The sequence below is a fragment of the Filicampus tigris genome, chromosome 16 (assembly GCF_054856515.1).
Source record: "Filicampus tigris isolate MCC_2025a chromosome 16, RoL_Ftig_1.0, whole genome shotgun sequence".
In the NCBI taxonomy this organism is placed as follows: Eukaryota; Metazoa; Chordata; class Actinopteri; order Syngnathiformes; family Syngnathidae; genus Filicampus; species Filicampus tigris.
Window position 1 is genome coordinate 16,042,878 of NC_141232.1, and position 23,860 is coordinate 16,066,737.

Consider the following 23,860-nt stretch of genomic DNA (forward strand, 5'->3'; position numbering starts at 1 on the left):
GTTTCACATAGAGGCGGTGACAGCGAGCTCGGAGCCAATGGAAGTGATTTTAATGAATAATGTAAAATAGCAAAAGAGGCGGTGCGTTCATGGACGCAGTTCACTGTCGTATTACACGGTACGCACGCCCCATCTCGGACGTGAGATTGCAAACGCACGTAGCCAATGTGAGTGGATGACATTTTACAAAAGAAACCGCCCCCTTTTCCCACTGTTTCCCCCCTTCGATTGACTGCGACAGCTGGCAATGTGTGGCCTGACCACTTGAAGTTCAAGCCGAAGGGTGAGTAGACATTCACGTTCTCATTCGCAAATGAACGACAGTGAAATGCTTCCTCGTCCGACGCTGGTGTGTGTCAAATTTGCTGTGTCTTTTGCGTGTTTCCGCAGCCGGGTTGAGTAGTCACGTTCGCTCCATCAAAGGTGCCTTATATGCGTGCACAAGTGCACGTCAACGCAAGGCTGCTGGAGTTTTTGAGTTCTGTGCTTGTAGTCATATGGTCGGCGTGCAAGTATTTTCGTTTTTGTTGACTGTAGGCCTTTTGTTCCCAGTAATGAAAGTAGTGCATGGACAACAAGTGGACAAGGGCATGATGATGATGATGATGATGATGGTAGTGGTTCGGTTGAGCCTCAACAAGGTCGGGTATCCTATTAACACTTAAAAAAAACATTGTTGCATTGCTGATTTAAAAGCTTATCACTTGGGTAGTAGTACCTTCCCCCTGACAGATAAAGAACATGCACAAACATAAATTAATTATGATTGATTTGATTACTGGTTTGGTCTGTAACACATCCAAAAATAGTCAAAAATGATGATCATTGTTTTTCAAGGTAAAAGCAAATATATTGTTTTGATCATCAGTTCACTTTCAGGGAGGACTACAGAAGTCGGATAACAGTGAAAACTGCTTACTATTGAGAAGCGTAAATTCTGAGCGTTTGGACTATTTTAAATTTAAAAAGGTATACGAACGATTCATCATCAAAGGTAGGCAATCTTTCAGATCCATCACTGACGGGCGCCCTTTTTGCTATCCATTGACGAATGACGGGACACTTTTTAAAAATTACGGAAGTGGGTTTTCGTACGTCAGTGTAATTGTCACCAATGGCATCCGTCACCTCTCAGTCACTGACGGCAACCTGTTTTGCTGATGTTTTTTTTTTTTTGAAGTGGGGTGACGGACTGACGAACTGACGATTACAATTCGGTTTGTCACAAAAAATGATGGACTGAAGAATAACGGGTGGGTATCCAGGCCGCTGATGAATGACGGACCAGCGAAACTGAGTAAAATGCCCACCTCGGTTAATTATCAAAAGTAATAATTGATTAATGCGATAATCAATGAATTGTCAATTAATCGATGCACCTCTAGAACAAACCAATAAAATTTTGACCTTAGAAAGGTTGCAATCAGTTACTAGTTTGACTCAAATGTTGCCCTATACGTTAGTGTCAATGATGTCCCAGTGTAGCCCCATTTCTGAACTAAGTGTAGCATCGCAGTGATTAGTATTCACCTTGTAAATATATAAATAGCCCCCCCTCCTACTAATGTGACCCTAAAGAAGACTGGAAACATCTTTTTAAAGGTAAGTTTGTAATAAATCAAATTCAACAATTAGTTAGAGCCTGTTTTCTCATGTTTCCCCATTGTTTATTGCTGTCAGCCCAGCACAACTTCATGGCGGTCTAATATCAGCTCCAAAGTTAACCACCCTTTAGTGTTATATGTCAAACATGTCCCAACTGAACATTAGGAGTATTACACATTTGGTATGTCACTAAAAGTAGATCAAGTTTATACTTGATCCAACTTTTTGTTGTGGGCCTCCTTTCACATCTGTCATTTTTTTCATTCTCATTTTCACCGTTTGTTCCCCGCGTTGCACCATTTATGCAAGCAGGAATCGAACGCAAAGCCGTGTTCTTAGTGCCAGGAGTACACGCCCCCCTGAATGAGCTTCCTACATGATAAAACAACAACAATGTAGATAATCCATCTTTTTTTCTGAGTTTGTAGTTTTACATTAAGAGTTTAGAACCCAGTCATGGGTATAGCTTTTCTATGTTGTTAAAAGAACTCTTAGAAGGACTATTGGCGTGGGGGTTGGAGCACACTGTGTGTATCTGTTTGCAGTATCGCTCTATATACAATCGGAGATGGTCAAAGGGCTTCTTCTGGCTTCCTTCCCAAGTAGCTCTATAAAAGACTCTCTCACGCTCAAACATGCACACACAGACACAATGGTGGCCCTAAATTGCGCAATGAACTCTATGGGGAAAACAGACTGTGGTTGAGCTTTTACCTTTACTCGGATACACGCTGCACCACCGCGTAGAGCACCGTGCAGTCATCTTAGGCCATTAACCATTACATTTATTATTTGAGCAATGCTATAGTGACTGAATGAACTACAACAGGGATGGGAAACTTAAATGATGGAGTGGGGGTCACAAGTTACATCTATGCCACTGGTGGGTCACATAGGATGGCGCACTTCCTAACTAAATGCATGACAAAAATGGCATTTTCAAAAAGGACAAAATATGTGTATCGGTCTGTTTTCTATTGAACTCGTGTACAGAAGAGTACCTTAATATTGTATATTTTAATGATCAAATGCACATAAAAGATCCACTCCTCAACTACAAAGGCTTTGAAGGAAACAAAAAATAACCACGTACTGTGTTTTTTTTGTTTTTGTTTTTTTTAACCATGTGCCAAGGGCTCTCTTTCAAAAACTGCTGAAGAGCCAACCAATGTTAACTGCAAGAACTCATTTTGTGCATGTTTTTACAAAAATCAATTCACTCAAAAATGTTGATATTGTTTAGTAATGTTTGTCCTGCATATCATTCTGAGTCGCCTAATATACAAGGGTGTCTCACTCCAATGTAGGGGAGTAAAGTTTGTCCCCTCTGCATCACAACACCTTGCCCAGTTAAGCCACCATGTGCATTTGTAACACTATTTAGCGTTAAATATACGCATGTGTTTGGAAGACACAAATTAAGCAACTCATCAAGCACTACAAACTGTCAACCGTTCTTTTGGTGGGGGTGAAAAATGCTGTTATTATACGTTTGAGATCGATGGTGTAGTGGCAAGTCAGGTAGAGAGCTTTCATAGCTGATAGCATCCCTAAGCCAACGAGGCAGATCAGTTTATGTTTAAATTTGGTGAACACATAACCTGCTTTCTATTTGATCTATCCATCCATCCATTATCCATACCGCTTATCCTCACTAGAGTCGCGGGGGTGCTGGAGCCTATCCCAGCTGTCTTCGGGCAGTAGGCGGGGGACACCTTGAATTGGTTGCCAGCCAATCGCAGGGCACACAGAGACAAACAAACATCCGGACTCACAATCACACCTAGGGGCAATTAGGGTGGCCAATGAACTTACCACGCATGTTTTTGGAATGTGGGAGGAAACCGGAGAACCCGAAGAAAATGAGAAAATGCAAACTCCACACAAGGAGGCCGGAGCCGGGATCGAACCCACGACCTCTGAACTGTGAGGCGGACGTGCTAACCAGTCGCCTCCTATTTGATCCAAAAAACCCAATTTTCTTGACCTAATATAATCATGGCTTCTTGCCCGAATTGCTCTTTCTTCATCACTGGTAGAGAAGTACAGTCTTCTGGGTGAAGGTATGTTTAAGATATGTCTTCCATCTAGTGGTCAACACTGTTATATAACAATTGAAAGTTGCTCCGCTACAGTAAACATTTTTAGTTTCAAAAATTCATCGAGGGTCCACAATACTAATAAATAAAGCATAGGCCCCCATACAGGCGGTACTGCCACCAAAGTGATGTTTAGCCATCTGTTAGCTACCATTACTTCTTCCTGGTTTGACTGGTGGTGCCATTATGATTCTGGGTGGTGGATTCTACCATTGATTGGTTCATCTTGGCCTATGGATCACCCCTCTCTTTTGTATTGTTTGTGGTATTCAGCTAGCGTCAATGGTTGTTTGTCTATTTGTACCCCGTAATTGGCTGGCAACCAGTCCTGATTTTGCCCTGCCTGTCGCCCAGTCAGCTGGGATCGGCTCCAGCTCAGCCGTGACCCTCGGGAGGATAAGCGTTACAGAAAATAAATGGATGGATTTGTACCAACCTGTCACTCACTAATAAAGGCACAGTATTGTATGAAAATAAAAACTCAGGTTCAGAACATTAAATAGTGTGTCATTTCTGCAGCCATTTTGAAATGACTGCTCATGCGGACATAATTAAATGGTAAAGGGGCTTTGCTTGTATATTAAACAAGGTCACAAGGGTTGAGGAGTGAACCCACAACCATTCTACCATCAAGCCATGCCGACCCCAGACAGAAATAAGATTGCATATCTTTTAGAATGAGACTAAGTAATAAGATAAATAGCTTTGAATGTAATCCACTGGATACACAATGTCCTGCCCGTGCTGCCAATGATTCACAGACTGGAATATTCAAATTCTTTGAAGTATTGACTTAAGATCCTCTGTGTCAGTTGAGGTAAACCCTCAAGGGCAATGACTATTCTTGTTTAAGGGATCATTATCTCTTGACAGACATTTCCCCTCTCACTTGTGAACTGGTGTGTCATCAATTAGCACAGATGGACTTTCAAAAGCACCTTGGTCAATCCTGATTTGAGCAATCCATATTCTCTTGCTTGGGTGAACTTATGCAAGAAGATACTGGCAGTTGTTGGCTGACATTGTTTATTGTGTAACATGGAGTTACGGTAATATGCACTTTGTCTAAGAGTGTAGAAAAAGAAACATTCACTGGTTAGGTGTTCATATAATGTACATAATTGAATGAAGCAGCACAGTGGAATAGTGGTTATCACGTCTGCCTCACAGTGAGAACAGTTGAGGTTAAATTTGATGGAAAAGTGTGTGGAGTTTGCGTATGTTTTCAGTGACTCTCTTACACATACCAAAAACATGCATGGTAGGTTAATTTAAGATCGTACATTAAATAATATGACATTGTGATGTCGGAGAATTTGAGTAATTTCACCTTCATGAGTCTAAACATGGCATTCTAATTAATATTACGTTTGTGGAATATGAGTTAAGCAGCAAAAAAAGCCAATTTTTAGCCATCTCAGGGGGCGGCCATTTTGATGACATCACAATTGCTCAGGACTCAAGTCATGACCAATCACGGCTCACCTGTTTTCTGAAGCTGAGCCGTGATTGGTTGTTACCTGAGCCCTAAGCAACTATAATGACATTTTCAGTCGACAGAAGTGACAAAATGGCCGCCCCCTGAAATGGACAAAAACAGGTGGATTTCACTGCTCAACTCATATAACACAAACACAATATCAATCAGAATGCCGTGTTTTGACTAGTGGGCCTGCATAGACCATATTCTTGTAAATCTTTGGGTTGCCTTCTCCTTTCATGTTGCATACTGCACGCTTTTTATTATTATTTTGCAGTTCCTTCAGTGGTGTTTTGTGTTCTTCCAGTATGCCGCTGGCTCGCAGCTTGTCCGTCACGTCCCTGCCCGGGCTGGAGGAATGGGACGAGGATTTCGATTTGGAGGATGCTGTACTTTTTGAAATTGCCTGGGAGGTCGCGAACAAAGGTAATTGTTTGACGTGATTGCCGGGAAGCTGACACACTCGCACAAAAGTTGGGTGACATCATATCTTTGGGTGCTGCGTGAATGCAGTCGGAGGCATCTACACAGTCATCCAGACCAAAGCCCGCCTGACGTCAGAGGAATGGGGGGAGAACTATTTCCTGGTGGGTCCTTACGTGGAGAGCAACGTGCGCACACAGGTGGAGCTCATCGAGCCCACAAACCCGACGCTCAAAAGAACCATTGACAAGATGAACTCCAGTGGGTGTAAGGTAAAGTCACCACACACACAACATGCCTAAATTAGAACTGAATGTCCCACTGAAGAACAGGCTTACTCTCACTTACTGTAGAGGGAGTGATTCTAGAGTCCCAGATCATGCCTCTAAAGTCCCGTGACATTTCCTTGCAAAGGTTAGAGGTTGTATGAAATTCCCTCCACTTGAACACACACATGCACACATACGCGCACAGATCATTAAGCACAGGCTTTGTGCTTTGCAACTCTAGGTGGTGGGTTCATTTTAAAGGGGTATTTTTAAATAAGGCCATGTAGTACCACCTGGCAGTTTTTGATTAACTGCCAGGACAAAATAAGAGTTCCAACAGGGTGTTTCTGTTTCAGTTCTGTTTTCAGCCCTGAGTAAAAGTAACACAACAGTGTGTAAACAAACAAATTCCCTCAAGCCAAAGATTTTATATTTTAAATGCTCTTTGTTAATCATAATCTCAATTATCTTTATTGGCCAAGTAAGTAAAAAAAACACAAAAGGAATTTGTCTCCAGTAGTTTGAGCCACACTAGCGTTCCAGTGAACTTTGACATTGCAAGATGAACCGTAACTCATTCGCTGCCATTGATGGCCATAGATGACAAATATGCATTGTAACCTTTTTTATTTGAACTTTTTTGACTTACAGTGAGTGGGACCTTGAATTTTAAGTGTCCAATCTTAAGTTTCAGTTTATCTATTAAAAAAAAAAAAAAGTACACAGCTTCATATACACCGACGCTAGATGGCAGCAGAGAATGCCAATTAAATTAAACTTGAAAATCTCTCACTGTACAGTGATTCCTTGAGATAAGAGTTTAATCAATTTTGTGACAACAGTCGTAACTCAAAACACTTGTATCTCAAAGCACTCCTCAAATAATCTGTCCCCATTGAAATGAATGGAAACGCATCTATTCTAGGCCCCCCAGAAAACAAAGATGTTTGTGTTTTATGTTATAGTAAGGAAAAATAGCACTTTATAATGCTGTATTTTATAAAATCATCGAGTAATGAAATAACTAAATAGAATGTAAAGAATGAATAAAACAGTTTGTCCATCATGGTTTAATGGTGCAGTCCAATTCACTGGATAGCCGACGTGGCCGATGACGTAAATACGTCGGGACGCACAACATACCGTCGACGTCAAGCGTCGATGACGTAAAATACGTGGGCACGTACGTACGCTCGAGTGTCGTAAATGCGTCAGCAAGTGCGTTGCGTCAGTTGTAAACAAAGCGCGCACAGTAGAAATGGCGGAGGCGCCGGATACCGCTCAAAAAGCGGACAAAAACGTCCAAAGTATGGACATACTTCAAAGAAAGGTCGAGCTAGTTGGTTGTCTGCACCCTCTGTAAAGTTGAGTTGGCGTACCACAGCAGCACATCAGCCATGAACGAACATTAAGCGATGTCACTCAGGAGTACTACTGGAAGACGAGAGAAAGCAGAAAGCTGGAGTATCCTAAGTCCCTCTAACTAACTAATATCCCCCGGTTTTACTGAAATTGCTGTTGTGTCCGACGTATTAACATGCATCGATAAGTTTGATATCTCGAAGCAGCGGGTGGCAGTCAAAGTTACACCGTGTTGTGTTTCAACTTTGTGCATTATGTAGCTAACGTTCGCGGAGCTATTTCACTCCAGTCAAATTGTGTTGGTGCTTGTAGGTAACGTTATATTGGTTCCGCTGCTCTATGTACCTATAAACAGTAACACGCGACATCAGTTATCTGCTCCGGAAAGCTCTCTGTGCACTGGGCGCAGCACAGCATGCAGATCGTATATTTAGGATGATGTCCTGCTCCGGCTGCTAAAAAAAAAAAAGAACTAGAGGAAACACTGGCCTGCTAACTATAGTCCGTGACTTTACTAATATATAATGTGTGCTTTTTCATTGTTATAATACTTAAGTATGCACTGCTTTATCTGTTTCAGGTTTAAGCAAACTGATGTTATTTATTTTTTAGTTATTTTTGTTAGTTCTTTTACTTGGGCTGTTCACACATGCACGCACACATTGTTTTATCGCTACGTATAGATGAATACCTCATTCATGTTCACACATCATGATGCCTTCCTAAAAGAGATGTCACTGTTCATTCAATTTCAAAAGTTTTTTTTTATTTTAAGAAACAAAGAATTTAAATAAGCTTTCAGAAGTGTTTTTTGTAATTAATAATCGTAAAGTCAAAAATAATCGCTAAATTAGTCGAAAAATTAATTGTTAGACTAATCGACTAAGCGTTAAAATAGTCGATAGATTAATCGGGAGAAAAATAATCGTTTGGGACAGCCCTAATTCACTGCGCTGCTCCTCCGGCTACCCTGGCCACTGGGAGGCACTATAATGCCCCCATGCAGACACAAATGAAGATGAATAGTACTTCTACTGCTACTGTAAGTAAAAATTGAAAAATAGACCAATTATGATTCTTTTTTTTCTTCAAGATTGTGATTTAATATTTGATTTTTTTTTTAAGGTCCTCTTCCTATACATTATTATTTTATTTTTTTTACAAAAACAACTATTAAATTAATTCATATTACAATAAACAATATCAGATTTATCATGCATAAATGTTTTGGTCTAATAGGCGAGTCTTGCACAAAAATAAAGGCAATTGAAAAATGAAATAATAGACAGTTTATCTGCTTCAATCCGAGTTGTTAATTTACCAAACGCTTTGACTTGCAGTATTTGTGACTTGCACTTTATTTTAAATGGCTGTAGGCGGAAGGCGATAAACTGACCGCAAATTTTCAGTAAAATGCCCAGCTCTGGTGATAGGCGGACCGGCCTATAGCCCAGTGTTTTTCAAACTTTTTTGAGTCAAGGCACATTTATTTCATTGAAAAAAATCCCGCGGCACACGAGCAGCTGAAATTTTAACAATATTTTATATCAGCATTTTACAACATTGAAGAATGATGTTATATTATAACATCTTGAATAGGAATAAAATAAACACAAAGAAAAAAGTATTTTAGAATGTTTCATATTGATACTTACTCAGTGTGAAACATGGGCCTGTTTAGGTAAACATACGCCACTAATTCGCTTGTTTTTAGTCTAAACAAAGACAATTGGCTACCTGCGTCTGCCACCTGCTGGTATGGAAGAGTACTACAATGTAGTAAAGACATGATTACGCTGCCGGGCGCTAGACCGCACAGGCAGACAAATTAGATAATTTCCCACTGCACACCTGACAATATCTGTGTCAAACTATGTGCCGCGGCATGCACACAGTTTGAAAAACACCACTATAGCCAATTACTATTTGGTCCGGACGTACAAAAAGGCGGATAGACGGGCGGAAGGTGATAAACGGACGCAGAAATTTTAATAAAATGCCCAGCTCTGTCAAGTTTACACTCGCAAGTCAAGGCAAAAAGATGGTCCGAATGATGACTGGTACCTTGAAACATTCATAAGTTGGATCACTTGTTTCTCAAGCCACAACGGTAGAAGCGAATTGAGTCACAATCTCAATCACAGAATAAATTAAACTCATAAGTAAATGTACCATTTATTTTTACTTACCACATTTGCAACACCACACACCTTTCGGCAGGTCTACTTTGGTCGCTGGCTCATTGAGGGGAGCCCCTATGTGGTTCTCATCGACGTGGGCTTCACTGCTTGGTCTCTGGACACCTGGAAGAGTGAACTATGGGAGCTTTGTGACATCGGTGTTCCGTGGTTCGACCGTGAGGCCAACGATGCCGTGCTGTTTGGCTTTCTGACAGCCTGGCTCTTAGGAGAGGTCAGAGAATCCCACAATCATTTTGAAAGTCTTCAAATATACAGTGTGTGTGCATGTGGAATTCATCTCTGTGTATGACTGTATTTGCCCCTGGTCTGCAGTATGCAGCCCAGTGTGACGAGACACCTCACGTCGTGGCCCATTTCCATGAGTGGTTGGCCGGACTGGGCTTGGTGTTGTGTAGACAGAGGCAGTTGCCCATAGCAACCATCTTCACCACTCACGCCACGCTCCTGGGACGGTATCTGTGCGCCGGAAATGTCGACTTCTACAACAAACTTTCAGAGGTTTGTGTTTGCCTGTGTGCATTTGACACTTCGTTGACACACAAGGGGATGAGAGATCTTTGACACATCTAAAGCTGTGCATCTCAACCTTTTTACACAAAGTACCACCTCAAAAAATACATGGCGCCTCAAGTACTAACATAATAACCAACATTAAAATGCAGTAATATAGTAGGCCGAAGTGCTCATTAGAGATAAGGCGTTTTTAAGGCAGGATTTATTCCTAAAAAATATATGATATGAAATATATGATAAGCCACTGTAATATGTACACATTGAAGATTAACACTGCGCTGAAATATTGGAAGGGAAAAAAAACGACTTCAATAATTTAATGAAAATGAATGGCACACGAAATATAAGTCAAATGTGTACTTCAATTTGCACTTGAAACAGCTGTGTATGATTAAGCAAATTGATTACCGTATGCAGGACTTAAAAGTTAAATACAAATGAAGTGCCTTTAAAAAAAAAAAAAAATGTACCTTAAAAGAAAAGTTTAAATAGGCTGTATGTGTAACTGCAAGATTCAGTCAACATTTTATTTAGATATTTAATTTAATAAGAGAGGGCCTATGTAGCACTAGTGGTATTGAACCAGCACAGGGAAAAAAAATCAAATTATTAAAAATCTCCAACTATCCATGATGCGGAAGGTATTTCATTTGTTGTAATTAGTGGGAGCCTTGCTCCATTACTTGGAGTAATGGCACAATGACACAAGTTACTTACCCAGTCTACACATTTCGTCATTTAGATTTGGTCACTGTCATTGCAGAAAATCCCACTTCACAAAAATAGGGTGTTGCAATGGAAACAAGGTATTCCGTTTTTTTGGGTGGGGGGCACTTTTGTAGCAGGCACGCCACCACACCGAGGCTAGGGTGTGCCATTGCCCCGATAGATAGAAGTTAATCAGTATCATATTTTGATGAAGGACATAAAAAATAGTATTTTATTATATAATGTATATGTTGGATATGAGTTGTACAAAACTCAGATTTTCAGCCATAGTCGACCACAGTATGCTGAGAACAAATGTGAAATTATTCATCCATTTTCTACATGGTTTATTCTCACAAGGGTCGCAGGTGTGCTGCAGCCTATCCCAGCTGAGTTGGGGCGAGAGGTGGGGTACACACGATTGCCAGCAAATGGCAGGCCACATGGAAACAAACAACCATTCTCATTTACACCTATGGACAATTTAGTGCAGATATGGGCAACTTGAATGTTGGAGGGGGCCACCACTTTTCAGCAGTGCTACTGGGGGCCACATAAGATTGTGTACTTCCTAACCAGATGTATAACAAAAATCCTATTTTGAATACGGACAAAATATGTGCTCTTGATATAGTGCATTTTTGATATTACATTTTTCAATGCATGTATGAAAGAGACACTTTTTTTTTTTCCAGTCACAAAGGGTTCTCTTTTTCATATAAATTACCATTCAAAGATGGCACAAAACTTCTGAACAAGAAACCAACTTTAAGTGCAAGAACTCCTTTTGTACATTTTTTCCCACAAAACTCAACTTACTAAAAATTCTATTATTTATGTACTATGTCCTGCATATTATTTCAAAACTGCAAAAAATATTAGGCCTACCCACATTTTATAGGGCAGTATCACACCCAGTGTAAGCACAACTAAGAATTGTCTGACATCTAATGGTGATTGGTAATATTCCATCTTAAAACTGCAATCAACATCTGCATATTTACAGTTCAGTACCCACAGATTCGCATATTCGCAGATTTTTTTTTTTTCAAAAACTTTTTGATATTTGGATTTTTCCCATTCCCCGCCCCCGCATTCATACGAGCATTCTGTCTGGGTGTCGTCCTTATTGACGCATGTGTGTGCGTGTCTGTCTCAGTTCAACGTGGATAAGGAAGCAGGCGACAGACAGATCTACCACCGCTACTGTTTGGAGCGAGCAGCTGCCCACTGTGCACACGTCTTCACCACCGTGTCCCAGATCACAGCCATTGAAGCCGAAAACCTTCTCAAAAGGAAACCAGGTGTGTGAGATGCTGCAAACTCCTTTCACTGGAGGGAAACACAAGTGCCGTTTTCATTTAGAAAAATCAAATTGGTGAGCCACCAACCAGTAACGTGGACTAAATACAATTAACTTGAAGTTGTGGGAAATTTAAATCATGTCTACAGGAGATCAGCATCTTTTCTCTGCTTCTTTTTCTTGGTAATCCCACATTAAGGAATCATTATTTTGCATCAAATCAAGTGTGACACAATTATTAGCACCCCTGACGTTAATACTTGGCACACCAACAAAACTGCACCTAATCTTCTCCTATAATGTTTCACAAGATGGGAGATTACAGAAAGAGGGATCTCTCCAAATCATCCAGCGACCTGGGTCCTCTTCAGATTCCTCCACAGGATTTCAATGGGGTTGAGGTCTGGGGACTGAGATGACCTTGAGAAGAGCTTAATTCTGTGTCTGGTGAACACAATTTTCAGTATGCTTTTGCAATCAAAATTGAATTTATTTGAAAAAATGTAACACATCTTAACCAGGGGGTGCCAATAATTATGGAGGGCACGGTATACATTATTAGTACTGCACAGTATACTGTATATGTACTCTGTCCTTTTTTTATTGGTTATGCTAGATATTGCCATTTAAGGTTAGATTTCCTAACAAAGCAAAGCAAATACTCTCCATGTTTTTTGTTTACATTGGATTGGAACATTCCTCTTCTTTAAATGCGTTCTCTAATTTCCCAGCAGTCTTAAATGCAGCGTTAATGCAGGTCTTTGACGTATTCATTCATATTGTATATTGCCTGACGTTATGTATTCCTCACACCCCACACAGACATTGTCACTCCGAATGGGCTCAACGTAAAGAAGTTCTCAGCCGTGCATGAGTTTCAGAACCTCCACGCTCAGAGCAAGAATCGGATTCAGGAGTTTGTCAGGGGACACTTTTACGGGTCAGAAACCGAACACCACCTCAAAAAGATTTTGACTTGCAATGGGTTGTTTTGCTGGTTATTATGTTATGTCAATGCCTTATGTCAAGTGTTGAGCAGTGATCCAAATTGAGCTTGCGTTGCAGTGCTTATAAAAGTCATGTGACTGACGATATTGGTTTGTCATGACCGTCAGGCACCTTGACTTCAACCTGGACAAGTGTTTGTTCCTCTTCATTGCTGGAAGATATGAATTCTCCAACAAAGGAGCTGACATCTTCTTGGAGTCTTTGGCCAGACTCAACTATCTGCTAAGAGTACGTGTGTTTGGCAGCATACTAATTTACAGAGCTGGGCATTCCAGCTATGTGACGGGCCGGTCCGCCTATCCGCCAATGACAGACGCCCGTTTTGCTTACGGTTGACGAATGACGGGAAAAATGTTAAAATAGATAATATATATATAGTTTGGAAACGCTGAAGGAAGCCCGTTTATAATTAGAGGCGGACCGGCCGATAGGCGGGTACTGTTTTTTTCACCCCGGAAAAAAAGGCGAATGACGGACGACGGAAGGGTTTCCATGTTGCAGACGGATGACGAATAACGGACGCTCTATTTTTAGTTAAATGCCCAGCTCTGCTAATTTATTCATCGCTCAATCTGAAACAAAAGTGTACATTTCTTCCTTTATTATTTCTCGCAGGTCAATCACAGCGATGTGACCGTCATTGCATTTTTCATTATGCCGGCTCGGACAAACAACTTCAATGTGGAGACTTTGAAGGGTCAAGCGGTCAGGAAGCAACTGTGGTGAGCCTGCAGTTTTACATGGGCTGTAGGACACAATTATTGGGACACCAGGTCATTGCGTTACAGGATGGGGAGAATGACTTGTTCAACCCGGATTGGTTAATTAACTCATTCACTGCCATTGACGAATTTACTTGTCTTTTCACAGTCCAGCCATTCAATCCCAGGAATTTATTTATATATTTTTTTCAAATGTTAGGGTAAAAGAGGGTCTGAAAATGTCTGGCACTGAATGAGTTAATGAGGCGTGTTTCAGTACTTGCCCATAAACTCTTAATGGAGTTACCTGACATTAAAGGTAGCCTTCTTCATACCGTACACACTAATTGTGGATGTTCTTTTATGATGATTACTTATCTTTTATTCTTTTCACTGACAGGGATACTGCTCAAACAGTCAAGGAGCGCTTCGGAAAGAAACTTTATGAATCTCTACTCGTGTAAGTTGACCTCTTTCACATCTTCCTATCCTGTACCATAAAATCCATGTTGTGCATTGCCTGTGTTTCAAATTATGCTTTAAAGCGGAAGTCAACCCAAACATATTTTTTTCTGATTAATATTGCGTTTGCGGAATACAAGTTAAGCAGCAAAATTGACTCATTTTTCGCCATCTCTGGGGGCGGCCATTTTGTCCTCTGTCGACTGAAAATGACATCACAACTGCTCACAACGACCAATCACGGCTCAGATTCAGAAAACAGGTCAGCCGTGATTGGTCGTTGTGAGCAGTTGTGATGACATTTTCAGTCGACAGAAGACAAAATGGCCGCCCCCAGAGATGGCGAAAAACGAGTGCATTTTGCTGCTTAACTTATATTCCGCAAACGCAATATTAATCAGAATGCCGTGTTTCAACTAGTGGGCCTGCTGGGAACATATTCTTGAAAAAATATGTTTGGGTTGACTTCTGCTTTAAATAGATCACTGTAGGTTATTATCTATTTTTATTAGCGGACAGCTGCCAGATGTGTCAAAGATGCTGGACAAAGAAGACTTCACCATAATGAAGCGTGCCATCTTTGCCACTCAAAGACAGTGCCAGCCTCCAGTCTGCACGCATAACATGCTGGAGGACAGCGGTGACCCCATTTTGAACTCTGTGCGGCGCATTGGCCTTTTCAACAGCTCCGCTGACCGTGTCAAGGTATGTTGATTTGACCTCGGACACAATGAAACCAGCGACCACATAATTACGCACATCTGTGCAATCTATTAAGATCCAATATGAGAGCAGTATCAAAAGTTGTGCTGTAATAGAGTGTAATAATGCTCATTTTCAATGGATTCGATCAGAGAGGTAGTCATTTAATGTCCTCCATCAAGCACACTGAATTGAGAGGTCATGTTTGATTCGCTATTGCAAGGATTATACACAAACCTAAAACCTGAAGTCGAAGTCAACCCCCAAATTTTCGTTTTCAAGAATATGTTCTATGCAGACCCACTAGTCTAAACATGACGTTCTGATTGATATTGTGTTTGTGTTATATGAATTGAACAGTAAAATCCACCCATTTTTGTCCATCTCAGGGGGCGGCCATTTTGTCACTTGATGTTGACTGAAATTGACATCAGGGCTCAGTTTCAGAAAACACCAGAGCCTTGAGCAACTGTGATGTCAACTTCAGCTGACATAAAGTGACAAAATGGCCGCCCCCTAAGATGGCTAAAAACGGGTGCATTTTGCTGCTTAACTCATATTCCATAAATGCATTATTAATTATTCAGAATGCCATGTAGAGACTAGTGGAGGCGCAGAGAACATATTGTAAAGAACAATTTCGTGTTTACTTCCACTTTAATATTTTAACACTTTGTGTAGGCATTGTTTAAGAACCCATTCTAGTTTGGTCTAGAGTTTACATCGCATTGCATTGGGGCAGTGACCCACCACGGAGCTGTGATTCACTTTGATGAAAATTACTGTCACCTACACGACAGGGCTTGAACTTTTCCCCAACAAATTTAGATTTTTCAATCAAAGGTGTGACTGGTGTTTACCCTGATAAGGCTGTGTCTCTGCTTTAGTGAGTACAGTCTAGCTGTGTTTATTACTAAGGTAGTTGTGTTGGTGTAATAATGAAGAACTGCACTGTGTCATATAATTGACAATCTCCAGTAGCCATTTGAAGTGTCTGATGCTCTTATAGTTCATGTGTGACTTCCGTGCAAGCAGCTTGGGTTCAATTCCCATTCAATGACGGTATGAATGCAGGTATTGTTTATGTGCCCTGTGATTGACTGGCAACCAGTCCAAGTTGTAGTCTTCCTGTGACCCTGAACAGGACGAGCAGTTCAGAAAATGGATCGATGGAAGTTGCAATTTGTTATTTTGGATCTCATCAGATTGTGCAAGTGAACCTGAAGTTGAAAGGGAAGTCAACCCAAACATATATTTTTCCCAGAATATGTTATATGCAGGCCCACTGGTTGAAACAAGGCATTCTGATAAATATTGGGTTTGTGGAATAAGACTTAATCCACTCGTTTTTAGCCATCTCAGGGCGGCCATTTTGTCACTTCTGTCGACTGAAAATGACATCACAACTGCGCAGGGCACATCTAACGACCGATCACGGCTGACCCGTTTTCTGAAGCTGAGCCTTAATCGGCCATGGATTTTGCTGCTTAACTCATATTCCACAAATGCAATACTATTCAGAATGCTGTGTTTCAACTAGTGGGCCTGCTGGAAAAAATAGTTTGGGTTGATTTCCCCTTTGAGCAGTTAAGACCAATCACGGCTCACCTGTTTTCTGAAGGTGAGCCATGATTCGTCATGATCTGAGCCCCGAGCAACTCCAATGTCATCTTCAGTTGACAGAAGTGACAAAATGGCCGCCCCCTGAGATAGCCTAAAAATGGGTGGATGTCTCATATTCCACAAACACAATATTAACCAGAATGCCTTGTTTCAACTAATGGGCTCGCATAGAACATATTCTGAAAAAACTATATCAGCAAGTCTGATATTCAGTTTGTAAAATGCAATACACGTGACAAATGAGCAATTTTCAACATAGTATGAAAGCATGCACATCCAAAGGCACTTAGGCCTCCGGTTTATAAAACATCAACATTTTGTAAACTCAGATAAGACATTAAGATTTTATTGACGTGTCCATCCAGATTATATTCCACCCAGAGTTCCTGTCCTCCACCTCTCCTCTGCTTCCAATGGATTATGAGGAATTTGTAAGGGGTTGCCACCTGGGCGTCTTCCCCTCTTACTACGAACCGTGGGGCTACACGCCAGGTTTGACCCATGCAAGATGCTGCTATTAAAATGAAATAGTAAATATGGACTAAACTATATGTCTTTCTAGCCGAGTGCACGGTCATGGGAATTCCATCCATCTCAACAAACCTGTCAGGCTTTGGTTGTTTCATGGAGGAACACATAGCAGATCCATCAGCATATGGTGGGTCACCTTCTTTCTATTTTAGCTTCAGAATGGTTACAAATGAGATGAGAGATGTGCTCCCTCTCACACCTTTTATCTTTGCAGGGATTTACATCCTGGACCGGCGATTTCGAGGGGTGGACGAGTCATGTAACCAGCTCACTTCCTTCCTGTTCCAGTTCTGCAAGCAGAGCCGGCGCCAGAGGATCATCCAGAGGAACCGCACGGAGCGTCTAAGTGACCTCCTTGATTGGCGATACCTCGGCAGGGTATGAGTTCAGATCGGGAGCTTTATTCCTTTTGTTCATGTGATCGTTTTGAGACGAATCCTCAATTTCTCTATTGCATCAGTATTATGTAGCTGCACGTCACATGGCCCTGGCTAAAGCCTTCCCTGACACCTTCCTGTACGAACCTCACGATCCGACCTCAGTAAGTTAACTCACGTGCTTAATTCATCTGAGCTTCGAAAAAAAATCCCATCCTATATCGTCTGATGAACCTTTCCTCTCTCTTCTCAGACGTCAGGTTTCCGTTACCCCCGTCCTGCCTCCGTGCCGCCATCTCCTTCCCTCTCCCGCCACTCCTCCCCCCACCACAGCGATGCCGAGGACAACGACGAAGACGAACGCTACGACGAAGATCTGGAGGCGGAAAAGGACAGAGTGAACATTCGCCAGCCCTTCAGCATGCCGTACAAAAACAAGATTTCTGCTGTCTACAGGGCCAACGGGAATGGCAACGGGGTCCCGAGTGACAAAAACTGACACAGAAACACGGCAGACCATGTGAAGTGTGATGTCACTTGTGAGATTTTGGATGACTAATAATTACCACGCATTTGGAGAGTTAATCCTATATCTAAAAATGATTAAAAGAAGTCAACGCAAAAAAACCCATTTGCAATAAAATGTTCTATGCACCTTCACTAGTCTAAACATGGCATTTTGATTAATATTTGCGTTTGTGGAATATGAGTTACGCAGCAAAATCCACCCCTTTTTAGCCATCTCAGGGGGCGGCCATTTTGTCACTTCTGGAGATTGAATATGACATCACAGTTGCTCAGGGTTCACCTAGCGACCAATCACGGCTCCCCTGTTTTCTGAAGCTGAGCTATCATTGGTCGTTACCTGAGCCCTGAGCAACTGTTTTCTCATTTTCAGTCGACAGAAGTGACAAAATGGCCGCCCCCTGAGATGGCAAAAAACGGGTGGATTTTGATGCTTAACTCATATTCCACAAACAATATTAATCAAAATGCTGTGTTTAGACTAATGGAGGCGCATAGAACATATTCTTGGAAAAAAAGGTTTGGATTGACTTCCTACTTGAAACAAGATTGATGTGAATCTGTGTCTTCCCAGGAAGTAGGTACCTCAAAACTTTGGAAAACATGCCTAAGTTATAATTCTTTCAGTCACACCAGCAGTGCTACAAGTGGTTTGTTTTGAAGGAAAAGCAGCACATTACAAAGTGAAAAGTCACTCTTGCTGTATTTTAATAACACTGGATTAATAACGAAAATGAGTCACTAGGTTTTGTTTTTTATAGAGCACTAAAAACAATATCACTCTCCTTTTTACTGTTTTGTCATCTTTCTGCTTGATGGCAGGGCTCTCTTCTTTCCTATTTGGAAAAAACACAGCATCGTTTGCTTTGAGTGAAAGTGTCCCGGTTACACTGTGTTTTGCAATCAATTGTAGCACTTTTTCTGTTTTTCAAACTGTTTCCTATAAAACTCCGAAATGGGGAAAATGGCAAAAACACACATACTGAAAACTAATCACCAGTTTTAATTTTGCTTTCAAGCCTTAAAGTTTTGTGCTTTGATTACTGTGAACCACTTCACACTCCCCCTTATCTGCTTGTGTATTGATGACAACTATTTATTTTTGAGGGGGTAAAGGATGAGACAGCTGAAGTTATATTTAAAAAAAAAAAAAAAAAAAAAAGTGAACGTGTCTTAGTGATTGCAACTGTGTTTGCACGTGTGAGATGAGCCTCGATTAGGAGTTGGAAAATGGAAGAAGGAAAATCATTTTGCAAGATGTATGTATACTCCCTGTGAGAGTTTTATCATTTCTTCCAGTCTTGTACCATATGAACATATAATAAAGATTCAATATAGAGGACCTGTCAAAGGTTTACAAACCAAAACAGCTCTTTCTTTGCTTGCATGTGTTTTATTGGGCCACAAGGGCCTTTGGCTCACATGACAACAACTTCATGCCATGTCCACTGTTCACCTCGAGTCTTCCTTGGGCCTTGGATGCCTCAGCACAAATAAACTCCACCCCCGTGACCTTTGCAGACTGAAAAGACAAAATGAAAAAGCAATTTTTCATTTTGAACGAATCACCTTTTTACTAGACACTTATTTCAAATCAGCGGTCCTCCCTACCCCCAAATTGTCTGTCATCGTCCTCAAAGGAACGAATGTCCATTTTTTTTGTGAGTACGTTCTCTTGAGAATAAACTTGTAATTATACACAACAACAAAGATGATGCAAGCACAGACCTGTGGTGACTGACGAGCACACCTGTGTTATTTGCTAACAACACTAGAATCATGTCATAACATCGTGCCAATATAACATCGTGCCAATATAACGCATGCGTGGAGTTCACCATCGCAGGTAAGTTAACTGGTTAACTCTAAATGACTTGGTACTGTATGTGTGAATGTTTGTTTTTACACTGATCATCTGGGAACAAAATTGTCTTAATGAAAGCTGAATTCGTATAAGATACAAATCAAGTCAAGTGGCCTTTCTAAGCATTTTTTCAAGCGGACATTGTGTTGATGTGTTTTGGTATGGCTGGTGACTATCAACCGGCATGACTTGATCAAAAACGAAAGTTTGCACTGAACCGTGAGAAACTTGAAAACTTACCAAGTAAGCTATTCCAAAATGAGTTGTATGTTGCACTACCGGTTACAGCGCCGAGTCGGGCTGGATTCCTCCTCACCGTGTGCACGGAGAAACCATCAGGCCCTGTCACCTGCACCTCCACCACATGATAATCACTCAACCTGGGCCGAGAAGGAGGATGATTACAAGAAATGGCGCGCACGGCTGCTTTGTCATCAAAATGACGTGAAGGAGACTTACGCCGTGTCTGACACAATCTCTCCCTGAACTCCATTAAAACCGAGCTTCCCTGCAGCCACTGCCGCCGCCGCCATGGTGTTGACGTTGTTGGGAGCGAGGGGGCACAGCTCCGTCACCGAGCCCCTGAATAAAACCCTCCTGCCTTCCCCCTCTTCCCAATCAGAGAGGACATCTCCCGTCAGCCGGAAGCAGGATGGATGCTTGGACATTCGTATGAATAAAGCCTGGAGACAGAGAGAGATGAGGATGAACCTCATTCAGCCAATGATATCTTGTCACTCTCACATCCAAAATCATATGACATGGATATGCAGTTTTACCTGCAAGGCCCCGCTATCATTCAACCTGTGGATGTCTTGACCGCCCCATAACGCACCACTGGGAACGTAGAGCGTTCTTTCAAACAACTGCGCCGCCTGACGAAGTTTCGCATTCAGGTCATGATCAGCAAGGGCGGAGGGGGAGCCAACCTGCGGGAAGGAAGAACACAAAGCTAACCTAAATTGTGATGATGTCTTGGCCTCATCAGAATATCATATCTTTCACTACTTAAAGCGGAAATCAACCCAAACATTTTTTTTTTCCAAGAATGTGCTCCCAGCAGGCCCACTAGGCATTCTGATAAATACTGCGTTTGTGGAATATGAGTTAAGCAGCAAAATGTAGCCATCTCAGAAGGCAGCCATTTTGTCAGTTCTGTTGACTGAAAATGACATCACAACTGTCATTTTTAGTCAACAGAAGTGACAAAATGGCCGCCCCCTGAGATGGTTAAAAACGGGTGGATTAACTCTTATTCCACAAACGCAATAATTGTCAGAATGTGGGCTTGAACATATTCTTGAAAAAATATGTTTGGGTTGACTTCCTCTTTCAGTAATTTTATAGTACGCAAAGGTATTTGGAATGTGCTATGCTTGAATCTGTTAATTATGTAATTTGCAGCATATTTTTTTAAGACGTAGCATGAAAATACTAACTCTACGCTCTAAAAATAGTTGGATTAAAAACACAATTTTGGGTCAAAAATGGAACAATCCACTACTTGGGTCAATTTGACCCAACTTTCTTAAAAATGGGTACTGTAGTTTTGTACAAAACAACCCCAAAAATTGGGCCGTATTGTTCAAAGCAGGAAGGTAGGTTAAATTGACCCAATTAGTGGATCGGTCCATTTTTGCACCAAAATTGTGTTATTTTTAACCCAACTGTATTTAGAGTGTAATTTTATTTATGCCTTTACTTTAAAATCCCTTTTGCACCTCCATTTTCTGCGCAATCTACAATCACCTTCCTGATTCTATTTGACATTTTCTTGACTATAATGTTAAGTTCGTACCAAGTTGTGTTGCGCATGATGAACAATTATTAATGATTAATCACAACTTGCAGGCCATTGGACTGGATCCAATTGTATTTTGTATTATATGTGTATACAGTATTTTGTTTTTAAAATCTCTGCTACCATTATCTATTCACCAATCCATCCATCTATTTTACATCTCTTATGCTATGCAGAAGACCAGAGCCTGGATTTGAACCCCAAATCTCAGAACTGGGTGGCTTCCACTGTGCTCACATATGATTGTCAAAATATTAAATTCACCACAGTAATACCCTGTGATATAACCTACCATTATTCTACTAATATACATTATATTCTACACAATGTTACATATTTTCCACATTCTTATCAAAAGTAAACATCACCATAAAATGTGAATGAGACAGGAAGTGCACCCCAAATTCTTTCACCACCTGAGGATGGCACACCTCCACAATGACATCACATTGCCTGAAAAACATTTGTGACACAAAGGTTAGATGTTGCATCGAGTTTCTGACATCATGCATTTGGTGCACGATGTCAGAAGCTCTGTGATGACAATAATATTTTCTTCTATAATCATGTTGCCACCTGTCTGCGATGGATGACAGGTTACCCAATACAAGATCATCTGGGACTAAACCTTTCAGTTTTTCAGGATTTCTGTTCCAAACAAAAGCCAAAGTTAAGCCGACAGGGGCTCCATCTTTGATGATTTTCTCCACCAAGTACTGTCCTGCAGAGCAAAACAAATGGAAGATGATGATAAGGACCTTCATGTACAAAGAGCATCAAGGTGTATGGCAGTAAGTGTTCTAGCTGTGAAGCATTTCACACCTAGATGTCCAAATCCTACAATTCCAATACGCATGGAAGAGGACCCTGTTGCCATTTTCCTACGCACTGGACCCAAACAGCCTGATAAAGGTTCCGAACATTCACCTCACCTGCATATATAAACACACGTTTAAGTTTAACTTCATATCAGAGCTCCCTTAATCAGTGTTGTGACTCCACTCACCGATAATCCCACACCTTTCCTGGCTCTCCTAATCCAAATGAAGCACATTTGGCAAAGGAATTATGGGAGAGCGCAAAGTACAAAGTATGACCCGCAGAGGCCAAAGTTAATCATTGTTAGTTATTCAGCCATTGGGTTGGAATGATCACTCTTTAAACTATTGCAGTTTGTAAAATATGGCAAAATTATTTTTCTTTTTCAATTTAGCACACAGTCTGCCTCATAGTCAAAGGTTCCACATCATGGATCTCACTTCCTTGTTTCTGAGTAGTTTAGTGTGCAATATCTCACTGTGTTTGTGTGTTTTTGTTTTGATTGGGCGGCACTGTGGCCGACTGGTTAGCACGTCCGCCTCACAGTTCAGAGGTCGTGGGTTCGATCCCGGCTCCGGCCTCCCTGTGTGGAGTTTGCATGTTCTCCCCGTGCCTGCGTGGGTTTTCTCCGTGCACTCCGGTTTCCTACCACATTCCAAAAACATGCATGGTAAGTTGATTGGATACTCTAAATTGCCCCTAGGTGTGATTGTGAGTGCGGTTGTTTGTCTCTGTGTGCCCTGAGATTGGCTGGCAACCAGTTCAGGGTGTCCCCCGCCTACTGCCCAAAGACAGCTGGGATAGGCTCCAGCACGCCCCGCGACCCTTGTGAGGAGAAGCAATACAGATAATGGATGGATGGATGTTTTGATTGGTAGAAAGCGAGAAAGAGAGAAGTGAACGCCATTTTGTCTTTTTCTGCACTGCCACCTAGCGTACAAAGCAAACAGTGCAAATAAATGCAGGATTTGAGAATTTTAGCCAAGAAGGTTTGCAGTCATGCTGAAAAAGAAAACCCTTCACATAAAAGTTGGATATATATATATATATATATATATATATATATATATATATATATATATATATATATATATATATATATAAAATACAATACATGAAATGACTGTATGTATATATATATATATATATATATATAAAATACAATACATGAAATGACTGCCAACTGCCTTATCTTTCAATAAACACTAAACTGCTGCTATTTGCAGGGAACACGAACCAAGCTCTGCTGCAAATAGCAAAAATAGACAAGTAAGGTTTGTAATCGCCTATAGATGGTGCTCAAATGTTATTTTTGCAAACTGAAACGTCTCAGCTCCCCTCAACATAGTCCTTGGCACCAAGATGCCACAAAGAGGCAGAAAAGCATTATTTCTGTCTAAAAGAAGCTCCTCAGTTACTTCAACATAGTTCATTGGCACCAAGAGGCCACATTGACAAATTAATATTTTTATTGTTTCACCTCA

The 23,860-nt window shown here is 41.1% G+C and overlaps 2 protein-coding genes across 4 annotated transcripts; one reads left to right on the plus strand and one right to left on the minus strand.

Moving 5' to 3' along the window:
• The first annotated feature begins 99 nt into the window (after positions 1-99).
• gys1 (glycogen synthase 1 (muscle)) lies at positions 100-19,259 on the plus strand. Of its 3 annotated transcripts, none has more exons than XM_086056200.1 (16): positions 100-283; positions 5,492-5,610; positions 5,698-5,879; positions 9,459-9,650; positions 9,752-9,937; positions 11,820-11,964; positions 12,786-12,903; positions 13,079-13,199; positions 13,587-13,693; positions 14,073-14,132; positions 14,647-14,839; positions 16,825-16,951; positions 17,022-17,117; positions 17,205-17,368; positions 17,451-17,531; positions 17,621-19,259. In XM_086056200.1, the coding sequence occupies exons 2-16, from the start codon at positions 5,493-5,495 to the stop codon at positions 17,864-17,866; spliced, it is 2,136 nt and encodes a 711-aa protein (XP_085912326.1). In that variant the 5' UTR covers positions 100-283; position 5,492; the 3' UTR covers positions 17,867-19,259. The 3 variants fall into 3 exon arrangements, with proteins under 3 accessions (XP_085912326.1, XP_085912328.1, XP_085912327.1); XM_086056202.1 differs by lacking the exon at positions 100-283 and adding an exon at positions 315-349; XM_086056201.1 differs by lacking the exon at positions 100-283 and adding an exon at positions 1,579-1,602.
• Positions 19,260-19,265: 6 nt separating this feature from the next.
• Positions 19,266-22,645, minus strand: aspdh (aspartate dehydrogenase domain containing). The gene is made up of 8 exons (XM_086056203.1): positions 22,564-22,645; positions 22,380-22,489; positions 22,134-22,278; positions 21,926-22,010; positions 20,536-20,685; positions 20,216-20,439; positions 19,997-20,136; positions 19,266-19,414 (listed from the first exon to the last, which is right to left on the minus strand). Exons 2-8 carry the CDS (start codon positions 22,432-22,434, stop codon positions 19,377-19,379), a joined length of 837 nt encoding a protein of 278 aa, XP_085912329.1. The 5' UTR covers positions 22,435-22,489; positions 22,564-22,645; the 3' UTR covers positions 19,266-19,376.
• Between the last annotated feature and the right edge of the window lie 1,215 nt (positions 22,646-23,860).

Bases quoted from the DNA above. Each gene is read 5' to 3' on its own strand.
- aspdh (XM_086056203.1), bottom strand. From the start codon at position 22,434: ATGGCAACAGGGTCCTCTTCCATGCGTATTGGAATTGTAGGATTTGGA. The intron at 22,279-22,379 runs GTGTGAAATGCT...TTTGCTCTGCAG, and splicing joins TGTAGGATTTGGACATCTAG to GACAGTACTTGGTGGAGAAA. The intron at 20,137-20,215 runs GTAAGTCTCCTT...TTCTCGGCCCAG, and splicing joins GAGATTGTGTCAGACACGGC to GTTGAGTGATTATCATGTGG.
- gys1 (XM_086056200.1), top strand. From the start codon at position 5,493: ATGCCGCTGGCTCGCAGCTTGTCCGTCACGTCCCTGCCCGGGCTGGAG. The intron at 5,880-9,458 runs GTAAAGTCACCA...ACCTTTCGGCAG, and splicing joins TGAACTCCAGTGGGTGTAAG to GTCTACTTTGGTCGCTGGCT. The intron at 17,532-17,620 runs GTAAGTTAACTC...CTCTCTTCTCAG, and splicing joins AACCTCACGATCCGACCTCA to ACGTCAGGTTTCCGTTACCC.